We start from the raw sequence: 12,138 nt of genomic DNA on the forward strand, positions 1-12,138 counted from the left end.
CATTAGGATTGTGTCCAACATTCCTTCTTAGTATTTAATGCTTGACCTTAAGGAAATCCTTTATAAAAGGTGATTATACTTATACTATAAATACAGCTAATGGATGAAAGATCACACACATACCTGTTGAAATGCTGAGATGTCGGGCAGATCCTTGCTTTTGAAGGCTTGGAGGAACATAGGAAGATTATCAAGGAGATGTTGGACTTTATTTAAAAGGGAGCTGATGCTTGAGACCACTTCCAGCAAGACATTTAGTAACTTGTTGACCTCCGAAGGTAACATGATCTTGAAGAAGAGAAAAATGTGAGCATCAATTATTATAAAATTCACCCTATTCATACAATATGGAGTTTATACATTCTTCAAGCCTTTCTTCCACTGCTTAAAGAAGCTCCAGAAAATGCTGTTTCCCCTATATACTTCCACTGTGCTTTCTCATTGACTATGGCAGGAATGGGTACTGATGATCAAAAATAACTACAATGTTTTCACAATTTTCCAATGTACTCACAATTTGTCTAAACAAAGTGAGATGAGGCAAGCAAGATAATGTGTTTTTATTGGACCAAATTATATAATTGGACCAAATTCTGTCTTTGTATTGGACCAATTTTGTAATTGTTGTATCAACACAAATTACAAAAATCATTTTACTGTCAGAACCCCTTAAGTTTAAAATTGAAATATACAGAACGTGTTTCTGCTTTCTAGATAAATATCTATGTCTCTCCTTTCCTACTTAGGGCTCAATTCCATTGGTGAAATTCTGGTCCCTTTAAAGACAAAGACAAAACTCCCATTCATTTCAATGGGGCTAACATTTCACTGTGACTTTATTGAAGAAATTTAACATTAAAAAAATCACAACTAATCATTTAGCTGACCTGTCAATCCAGTAGGTTTTAAAGTCATGTTGAATTGCAATTTCCTAATACGCAAGTTCTTTCCCGTCCACCCTTCTCTTTCTTTATAATTATTGTCTCACAGCTAGAACACTCAACTTTATAGATTTCATCTTACACTTGGATCTAAAAGCAATTTGTCTTCTGCTTTTGCCAATGAAGATCTTGAGTGCTGGGGAGGCTGTGCATGTTTTTATAGGTCACTTTGTTACATTAATGGAAACCTGTTTTAATATATTTTTCTGTTCAATGGAGATGAAAAAATAGCCATTTTCCATTGTTTTCATACTCTATTTCCATCCTCCGTCCATATTTACTAGTGCATTTTCTATTATGAAAATGTAGTCCATTAAGTTTAATTTAGTCCATCAAATTTTATCCTCTTTTGCATATCTTCTTTAAATATCAAACATTCAGGAATATGCATCATACAATGAAAACAATTAGCCAGCTAAGACAGAAAAAGTCCTATAAACCAATGAAAAGTAATTAATGGAAACAGTCCAGTGAACAATGAGACCCTGTACTGGGAATTTATTAAAATCGACAAGGCTCTGTGAAAGTGTATTAGGAGAGTCACTGTTTTGTTTAGTTTGGTCTATGTTTCAAAAAGCAACTCAAAGATCCTCTCTTCACTTCACTTAAGTACACATTCTAGGAACACTTTAGCCCGTCATTTTCAGGAGATTGGTCTGTTTATTACCAATCTATTGTCATAGTCATCAGTTTCACTATACACATGTGGCATCGAAAACAAGGATCTCTGGTATAATCCTGGAGATCAGCTACCACAAAGGCGAGGAATGCATATTCCACCCTGTGCAGAATAATTTTGTTGATAACTGTCATCTCAAACTAGAAATCCAGACTTGTTCCTGGTTAACTGTGCCCAAATGTATTCATAGAGGCCATTCAGTTTCTGCAGCACATGCTTGGTCCCCCTCCCCCACTTCATAATGCAGAAAGCTATGTACAATGCTAGCACTCAAATATTCTAACCACATACAAGCTTAAAACTTCTTAACTTCTACAAAGCCTAGTCAACATGGGCAAATGTTGCATTTTTCAGTTGAGTTGTATTCATTCAGCTGAACTTCATCTCACCCACTTAGATATACTTTATTAGTTCTATAATTACATGAGCTAGTTTTATGATAGCCCTTCAAATGATTTAGAGGTTTAAAATTCTGTTAACATGGACATTAAGAGGTGGTGGTACAAAAAAGGGAAGTTAACTGGAGTGAGCTAGCTAATGTGATAGTGTGCGGAGTTTTCTGGACTCGCAGATTCTCTACTACAACAAGAGAAACTTAAAAGTTGCGATAACTTTATTCTTCTTTCACATACAGGAAATACATTAATCAGGAAACAAGTGAAAGAAAATTAGCACTCAAACCAAAAAACCTGAAAGACAGAGAGAGAAAGGAAAATATTAAGAAAAGGGAAGTCAAGGACGGAAGAAAGGAAGCATGCAAGCTTGGACCCCAGACATTTTTGTAACATTCCTGTTATCCTGAACGTTACCGTCCACAAGCCAGATTGTGGGGAAATACAAAAATTCCCTATTATTTGCCAAGCCCAGAAATCCCAGCTTTAAAGAGGCAGTGTGCCACAGTGAGCAGCCTCTGGGTTGTGGCATAGCTCTCAAAGGAACAAAAAATTATCTGGTTTAGTTTCCTTTGTAAGTGAAAATAAATGTAGTGACCACATTTACTTGCACTTTGCAGTAATGTGATTCTTACACATGAGACTCATCCATTGCAAATATTAGACCATAACCCATGCTATCTTGGAAACATGAGCTATTGTAACATCAAAGGCACACGGAATAATATTTTTCAAAAGCATCCAAGTCATTTTGGGTACTTTTACACAACCCACAGCAGCGAGCTGCCAGGCTCAGATCAACAGACTCAGGCTTACATTGCTGTGCTAAAAACAGCTATGCACAGAGTGCTTTTAAGTTGCAACTCAGAGCCTGAAGCCCACCTCCCTCCTTTGGCTTCCGACCCCAAACTCTAGCCTGGACCACGTCTACTCAGCTATTTTTGGTGTAGTAGCATGAGCCTCACAAGACTGAATCATCAACCCAAGCTCACAGGCTCACTGTCCTGGTCTGTGCAGACATACCCAGAGGAGCCAAAGTCTCACTGAAACTTAGGGGGCCACATTCCAATAAACTTTAGATTCTTAAGTGTCTTAGATGCTTCTGAAAATTTGAACCATGGTACAATCTTACTACTCTCAAATGATTCTCGGACCTATTGTCTTCAGCTAGAGTCTGGTGAGAAAAAGATTTTTGTTCTGTTAATTTATGTTTTTAGCCACAGTATTCATCCAGCACAAAAAATTGCCCCAGTGCAGTTATGCACTGAAGGTGGAGGGTATGTATTTGCATGATTACATTCAGCTCATGCACATAGTTACAGTTATAACTTAGGAACATTTTTACTTCTAAAACAGAAAACTAGGAAAATATAAAGCTCCAAAGCCAAGTAAAGCCAATAAAATACTTATATACGCACTGCAGTCTTAGGTAAATGACTTGAAAAAGGTTGCATCAGGACTTGTTTCTCTCAAATGATGCCACATCACATTTGCACAATTTACAAGTCAAAAGATGACTAATTCTAAGTTCCAGTTCTGGAAACACAGCCAAAAAAAGATCTGAAAATTGAACTGTGTTTTTATTGACTCTTAAAGGATCTCCAACGTTTGTTATTAGCATTTAGCTGACAATTTTATTGGTGATTCAGAAGGCAGAACATAATCAAGTAACACTTCTGTGACAGCTGCAGCAATTGCTCACGTGGAAGACTAATACTAGCATTCGTAGCTTCATCCAAAGAGTCAGAATTAGAGTTAGAACATTGTGACAAGAACCATGAAATCGCAGCTTGGGAATTTCTACTTGTTAGTGCTAAGCAAGCCTGAGTCACAAATCAGCTTCCATCTGTTGGCTGAACACTGTAGATGTTGCAGTATTTATTACAGAGCTGCCTTTTGGGTGAGATATGAGACCAAAATCTGGGTCCGTTGGGTGTCTAAAAAAGATTCCATGCACCTTTTCGCAATCACTGGGAGATTTGACGCGGCCTGAGGTTAAAGCCAAAAGTCTGAGTCCCACTGCCCAGAGCTAAAGCCCTCAAGCTTTGGCTTCACAGTTAGGGTTGCCAGATACTTTCACAAAACATACCAAACATGGTGGGGAAAAAAACTGGTTCAGCAAAAAAACCCAAAAAACCTCCACAATTGCGCGCGCGCGCGCACACACACACACACACACACACACACACAAAAGAGAGTCACTGTGCCTTTAAATCCCCATGCTCCTCCTGCCCTCTCCCTCCCAGATGCATCAGGGGAAGAATGTCCCAACCGGCTTTTTGTCCTAGAAAAACAGAATATTTTCTGGGTTTTTTTAACTGGACAGAGGCTGCAAATACCAGACTGTCCAGGCCAATACCAGACACCTGGCAACCCTGTTCACACTGCCCCCCAGAACTGTGGGGCTCAGGATTTGGTGCCCTTTCCCAGGGTCACATAGTACTTTATGTTCAGAAGGGAGTTGTGGTGCAATGAAGTTTGAGAAACCTTGATCTAAAATAACAAAATATATGGGATACAACTATGGGCAGTAATTGGATTACTTAATTCCTGAACGTTCTGGAGCTACTAAGATAAGTACTTCTTCCTCTTACCTTGTAAACAGTATCACGCAAGTTCAAATTCTGTGTCATCAGTATAATCATGGTATACATGTCCAGTGCTGGGAGAGAACAAAGTTCCTTCACTGCCAGAGACGTTTTATCATTTTCAGGAAGCGTCAGCAAGAGACCAAGTGTTTCCTTGTCACATCTTCCAGCTAAAGCTACTGCAAGGGCACTGGGGAGAAACTGTTGTAAAGGTGGATTAAAATTTATCCCATCTGAAATGTATCAAGGTGTTTTTAATTGAATATATTGTTAATGTCTCTCATAACATAAATAACTATCTTTATAATTACTAATAGAATTGGAAGACAATTAAATATTTATCAAGATTAGATGCCCATATAGTGTAAAGTGTGAGTATATCAAGTGATAAGGTGCATTTTACATTACTATTTATTTTAATTCATAAATGTTAATCAGTTAATAGGCACCATCTGGACAGGCAAATGTATAACATTGAATACTCATAGAAAAAATTCATATAAATTTCATACATACTTTTTTTTTGTAGAACCACCTATAAACCACAACAAAGATTGGCATAACAATGCAAAACTATTAAAGTTTGTTAAATTCAAAGTGGACTAGAAAGACTTAAAAAGGGATCTCATTAAATTAAAGAACTGGGGGACAAAATGGTAGATAAAATTCGATATTGGTAAGTGCAAATAATGCACACTGGAAAACATAATCCAAACTCTACATGCAAAATAATAGGCTCTAAATTAGTTGGTATCACACATGAAAATGATATCATTTTGGAGAGTTCTCTAAAAACTTCCAATCCATGTGCACTGGCCATCAAGAAAGCTAACAATCATTAGGGAAGGGATAGATTAAAAAAAAACTACAAAAAATCATAATGATACTATATAAATCCATGGTTCACCCAGACATAAAAAACTGCATGCAGTCTTAATTGCCCATCTTCAAAATATATTAATTCAAACAGACGTAGAGGACAATGAAAATAAAGATATGAAAAAACATCCATATGAAGAAAAATTAGAAAGACTGGTACTGTTGAACTTAGAAAAGACACAACTAAGAGGGGATATTATAGAGATCTATAAAATCATGAATGGTACTGAGAAAGGGACCAGGGAGGAGTTATTTACTCCTTCACATATTGCAAGAACTAGGGGTCAGCGGATGACATTAATAGGCATTGAATTTAAAACAAACTTATGAAAGTTCTTCACACAGTACACCATCAACTTGTGGAACTCATTGTAAAGTTGTAAAGGCCAACAATATAACTAGATAAAATAAAAACATAACTGGATAAAACAGAATTAGGTAAATTCATGATTGGTTCATCAATGGCTATTATTCAAGAGGGTCAGGAATGCAAACCCATATTCTGCAAATCCCTAATCTCCAAATGCCGGAAGACAGAACTGGACCACTCAATAACGATCCTCTTCTGCTCACCATCTTTGAAGCATATGACATCACCCACCCAGGGTCAGAAGACAGGATATTGGGTGGCATGCTGGGCAGTCTGTAAGTGCTGGGGAGGCTGGCTGTCACGGCCCTGCCCCTTTAACTGAGGCCTCAGCCCTTCCAAAAACATGGAGCTCCCCCTCAAAAATTGCCCAAGGGTCCAGCAATCCTGTCAGTCCCCCTCTTTATCTTTATGTAATGTATGTCTACAGCACACTAATCTTAGGCTTTGACTTCAGCCCAACTCTCCTTTCTGCCCACACACAAATCTTTCACACTCAAGTAGGCAAGCATTTATGACCCAAGTCCTAGGATCCTGTTTGGGACATGGGGTTTAGAGTTCGAATTCCTCTGTGACTTGGTTCCAAGCCTTGTCATTTTTCAGATCACACATAGCTGAAGCAGAAGACCCAAGACATATGGTGTACATAGCGCAGTATGGATGTGTTAGCATGACTGTGAGACTAAAGTTAAGCAAGTATAAAACCAGATTACAATGCAGTGTGAACATTTAGCCCTGATGTAACAGGCTGGTTATTTCAAAATCTTTACTCCTGCTTTCCTTGGGGAACAATGCTTATTTCAAAATAGTTATTTCAAAATAGTGCGCGTGTGGACACTTTGCTGTTGCTATTTCAAAATAGTTACTCCCCAGAGTCATTCAAAGTAATTACTCCCCAGTGCTTCCTGAGGCTCTAAGTTGGGGTAGCATGTGGACAGGAACAGAGCCTGCCTCGGACTAATTTTGAGGCTTTCTGTAGTGAGGACATGCTATTTCGATTTTGTTATTTCGGGAGTTAGTATATTGAATGTAGTTATTTCAAAATAATTTCTTAGTGTAGACTTGTCATTAAGTTTGGGCTTGGAAACACCAAATATACAAACCCAGGACATGGGCTTATGATGCAGTGCCCCAAAACTGAGGGCACATCTAGACTGCCTGCTGCTTTTGAAAGAAGATATGCAAATTTGCACTGCATTTGTATATCTTCTTCTGATCCCATTTTTGGAAGAGTTTTTTTGGGGGGGAAAAAAGCATTCTAGATGTGGTTTTTCGAGAAAATTTTTTTTAAAGAGCCCTTCTTCCTAAAAAAATGAGGTGTGCAGGGTTCTTTCAAAAAAAGGTTTGTTTGTTTTTTTTCCAAAAGAATCGCATCTACACTGTTTTATAAAAAAAAAAAAAAAAAAAAAAAAAAAAAAAAACCTCCTCTGAAAACAGGATCGGAAGAAGATATGCAAATTCACTCCAAATTTGCATATCTTCTTTTGAAAGCTGCAGTCTAGACATGTCCTCAGAGAATTTACACAGATATTTTAAAAATACAAAATCACATTATCAGATAAATATAACAATATCATGATGGGGCAAGAAAGAAATAAAAACAGGTGAGTTTATTTAATTTAGCAGTGAATAGTATTATCCAGTAGTGCAAAGGGCTCCTGCTCCTCCACAAATATGGAAAGCAAAGACAAACCTTGCCAGCCCAGATACATTTCCAAAAATCTCAGCCTCCCTCTTCCTCAAAAGCAAAGGAGAAAAGATAGCTGTTGTAGAGAGCTCAGAGGAACAAGTCCAGGGATCTGAGGCTATGTCTACACTGTCAGTTTTGCTGGCAAAGAGTATGCAAATGAGGTGCAGATTAGCATATCACTGTATCTCGTTTGCATAATTTATGCAAGACTTTTTGGTGGAAAAAAAGTAGTGTGGACGCTTTCTTTTTGTGCAAAAACCCCTTTTCCCGTCAAATCCTTATGCTCCAAAAAAAGGTGGTTTACTGATCTGACGGGAAAAGGGGGTTTTATGCAAAAAGAAAGCGCACTACTTTTTTTCCCCTGCAAAAATCCTTTGCGCAAAAATGGTTTGCATAAATTATGCAATTGAGGCATGTTGATATGCTAATCTGTGCCTCATTTGCATACTCACTGCCTGCAAAACTGGCAGTGTAGACGTAGCCCATGAGCCTGAGAAGGTACAAGAGTTCCAGGGTCAAGAAGCGCCTTTGCTGAACAGAGAGCTTGAAACTCTCTGTTCATGAGGAGGAAATTGCTCCTTGAGCATGTCTGTTGATTGTGCTACCACCACTTATGCAGAGGGACATTTGGAGGGAGGTGATTAATGAGATCCCCAGACACAGCTGGTTGAAAAATCATTGATGAAAAATGCATTTTCAGTCAAATTATAATATTGTGGAGGGAAAAAATGACATCTCAATAAAAGTTTCAATAGGAATAATCAAAATGATTATTTTTTTCAACTTAATTTATATTAATGTTAATGATAAGGACATTTTACTATTGAATATATATTATTCATAAATTTTAATGTACTATACATGCAAAATAAATATTTTTCTACACTGTCAATCAAATAATTTTAATAGTTCTCTCCACAGGATTCCCCCCCTCCCCCCAAGATTTTTATTCCAAAAATCTTCCATAGAATAGAAATCTGGTTCCTAAGCATCAATATACCAAGCCACTCGTAGCTTTATCCATAACCCACCCTTTGAACTTGTTCTGGAAGTTCAGAAGTAGTGCAATTTTCTGGGCAATAGTTATATGCATGGTTGATATAAAAAGCCACTCATTAAATGAGCAACCAGTCTATGTTAAATTCAGTTTCTTAATGGCCTTTTAAGACAGCGTGCCACAGTGCATATTACCATAGTCTAGTACTGAGGTGAATCAAAAGCATAGATAAGAGAAGCAACATCACCAATCACAAAACTTCATCAACTGCCCCCCCACACACACAACTGCAAATAAAAAAATGCTTTCATAACTATGTCCACTATGTGCCATATATTAGCTGCATAATTTGCACCTAAAAATATACTTGAACCATTTGCAAGAAGTAAAAATGTTTTCAGTGGGTCTGATATGGATTGGATATGTCTAAAAAGTACTTTTCCCCCACAAGCAAATGTTAGTATGAACATACAAACATGGCATTTTTTTGCATAGCAGTGTGCATCCATAGAGTTTGTTGGTTTAAATTAAGTGACTGCATTTGAAAATTCAACTCTGTGGCAGTATTATTTCAAGGAGACTAGGGATATAAAAGTTTACTGTCAAACTCCTCCTCTACCGAATCACTTCCAGGTACGCTACCTTTGTATATTGCTAACAAAGTAATGAAACAGCAGTGATGTCAGTTATTCACATTAACAAAGGAACAGAAGCACAGAAATCAGTGACAATTAAAGTTAGGCTTCACTTGTGAAAGAAAAGATTTCAGACTGACAACAGCCATTCTATCAGTCAAGCTTTCTATGGACAAAACCGGCACTGTCCTCTGCTTGTGGAGCATCAGTGACATCCAGTGGCTGCTTGATTGATCTGATCAGATTCTGTCAAGTACCAAAATACCAGTTCATTTCCCACATGTGCACACAGACACACAGAGCAAACAACACTTGTACTTAGTTGCCTCCTTTATGATTCATACTGGACAAAGGAGAGTTAATACTTTCCCATGCTCAGAGAAAGGGAATATGTCACAGTCCTGGGAAACAGACACAGTGACATCAAACCTTTTGGGGGACTAGCATATCAAGAGAGCCCAAGAAAGTGGTCTGCTCTCCTCACCACAAACCTGAGAACTCTGGGAAATGCAACACATTTTCTCCATGGCATGTATGACTCTTCAGAATTTCCTTTGTTAGGTAAAACTGGGTGAAACTCCATTGAAACCAAAGGGACTTTGCCTATTTACAAAGAATTTGGCGTTTGCCCTCTCCTCCCCATCCACCCACTAACTAAGAGCTAGAACTTTTTGCTCATTAAAAGAGAGAATAGGAGCAAACTATCCAAGAAGATGAAACCTTGATATTTCCAACATACTTTGCAATGCCTCAAGGTTTGGCTGCCAGTATCACAGGAATTTCTCCTGGGGCTTTTAATGCTTTATTTTGGATTCTCCAAACAAAAACAATCTTCCGCATAAAAAATGGTAAATGAAAACACAGGAAGTCCATATAGCTTAACAAGTCTTGTTCATTTCTGCACCAGCTAAGAGAGACTGGAAAGCATTGTTATAGCACATGTTAATTCAGCAGCCGCTTCTCATCTCATACCTTGGAGTGAGAGATATTGGCTTCCAAGAGGGTGTCCACAGTCTCTTGAGAAATGTTGACTGAAGAACGAAGTTTCCATGCCAGTTCAGTGGCATTTTGCATGCAGTCTTTGATTTTCACATCTGCAATGTAAGAAAATAAGTATTGTTAATTTCCCACCAAACTGCTTTAATTAGGGCCACCAGGCAGCCTTCTATTTCCTTGCCCATCTATGCTAAGCAACCATGAAAGAGCCAAGTACAGTTTCCAAGACATGCTGCTTTCTTTCCCACCAATTGTAGGGGATTGGAGGAGCTCTGGATTCACAGACAGAAAAAAGGGAGCAGAAGGTTTACTGCACTGGAGCAAAATTAGGGCCCTACTAAATTCACAGCCATGAAATATGTCAAAGAGTATGAAATCTGAACCTCTTCTGTGAAATCTGGTCCTTTTGTATGCTTTTACCCTACTATACAGATTTCATGAGGGGAGATCAGCATTTCTCACATTGAGTGTCTGACCCAAAAGAGAGTTGCAGGGAGGGACATAAGATTATTGGGGTGGGGGTCATGGTATTGCCACCCTCACTTCTATGCTGACTTTAGAGAGCGATAGTTTTACCCATGAAAGCTCCTATACCTTTCTTAGATTCTAAGGTGCCACAGGACTACTCATTGTTTTTCAAGTTACAGACTAACGCGGCTACCCCTCTAAGATTTAATATCATACCATGTCATCTTTTCTTCTCCACTGCTACCAGCAGTGGCTCTGCCTTCAGAGCTGGACCACACCTCTGCAGCTGTCCAGGTCTGAAGGCGGCACCATTGCCAGCAACAGTAAAGGTAGCAAGTACCAAAATAACATGCCACTCCCCCCCAACTCCTTTTTGTGACAGCATCCCTACAACTACAAGACTGAAAATTCAGATTTAAATAGCTGAAATAGTGAAACTATTTTTTAAAATCCTGTGTGAAATGGATCAAAATGGGCCATGAATTTGTTAGGGTTCTAAGCGTAAGCTATTCAACATAGCTGGTTTGGGAAGAAGGCACCTTAAATTACCAAAGGTAGTTTTCAATCACTTAAACCACTCTGCAGTTTGGATCTCCCTGATGAAAATGATTCAAGGAGCACGTGACTACAGCAGCCCTTGTCAGTATGGTTTCCACAGAAACTATGCTGACCTGGGGCCCATGGCAACAGATAGGCTAGAGTGATGTTGGGAAAGAGACAGACCTCAAATGATTCCAGTGACCACAGTGCAATTGTACTTTGATGCTGTACATAAGCAGCATTCTTTTTACTTTGTGATGTTTTTTCTCTTGCCTTGAGAACAAGCGGTGGTGTCCAACCAGTTTTGATATAGTGAACTAGCCACACTCAGCCAGCCAAATAGCCATATGTGGGTAGTGTGTTGGACACCACAGGCATACAGTGATCTCCAAAACAGCACTGAATTTTATGTTACCTCCTGTAAAGTAAACATGCACTCACCATTTGGCATACTGATGTTACTGAGAAAAGCTACCACTGGATTTGCAGACAGAGGTGCCCTTAGATTTCCAGCCAACCTGAAATAACAACACTAGTTTTACAAGGAGCAATTTCTTTAAATTTTCTAAATAATTTGCTTTACTTTATGTTAAGCATACGAAGTATGAAGTCCCTATATTTATAATCCCTATACTTAGTATACTAAACATAAGTAGCATATTGAAGTAGCATTAATTAGGCAAAAGCTTAATTTTCTAAGAGCCAGATTAGGCCTATTGCTTGTACATGTGAGCTGTCATGGGTGGCAAAGGGGCCAAGGAGTGAGTTACGAGAGGAAATAATTCATGAGAAGAGCTCTAGATTATTAAGATTGCTAAAACAAACCAGAGGGAGAAGCACTCGAACAAGCAGTTTCTCACCTCCACAACTTTCATTGAATGGACAAAAAAAAATGGTGGCATGAATCAACAATCCGGAGGGACAGCAGCTAATGGCCACAGACTCTTCTTAATGGCACTAATGAAC

General features: G+C 38.5%; 1 protein-coding gene across 1 annotated transcript in view; it reads right to left on the reverse strand.

Moving 5' to 3' along the window:
• ABCA13 (ATP binding cassette subfamily A member 13) overlaps nt 1-12,138 on the reverse strand; it is a 281,165-nt gene that overhangs the window by 188,680 nt on the left and 80,347 nt on the right. The window contains exons 22-25 of the mRNA XM_006136374.4: nt 11,614-11,690; nt 10,141-10,262; nt 4,607-4,801; nt 124-288 (exon numbers count right to left, since the gene is read on the reverse strand). Coding sequence (XP_006136436.3) covers nt 124-288; nt 4,607-4,801; nt 10,141-10,262; nt 11,614-11,690 — 559 coding nt within the window. The remainder of the gene's footprint in view (nt 1-123; nt 289-4,606; nt 4,802-10,140; nt 10,263-11,613; nt 11,691-12,138) is intronic.

The sequence above is a fragment of the Pelodiscus sinensis genome, chromosome 2, assembly GCF_049634645.1.
Source record: "Pelodiscus sinensis isolate JC-2024 chromosome 2, ASM4963464v1, whole genome shotgun sequence".
Taxonomy (NCBI): domain Eukaryota; kingdom Metazoa; phylum Chordata; order Testudines; family Trionychidae; genus Pelodiscus; species Pelodiscus sinensis.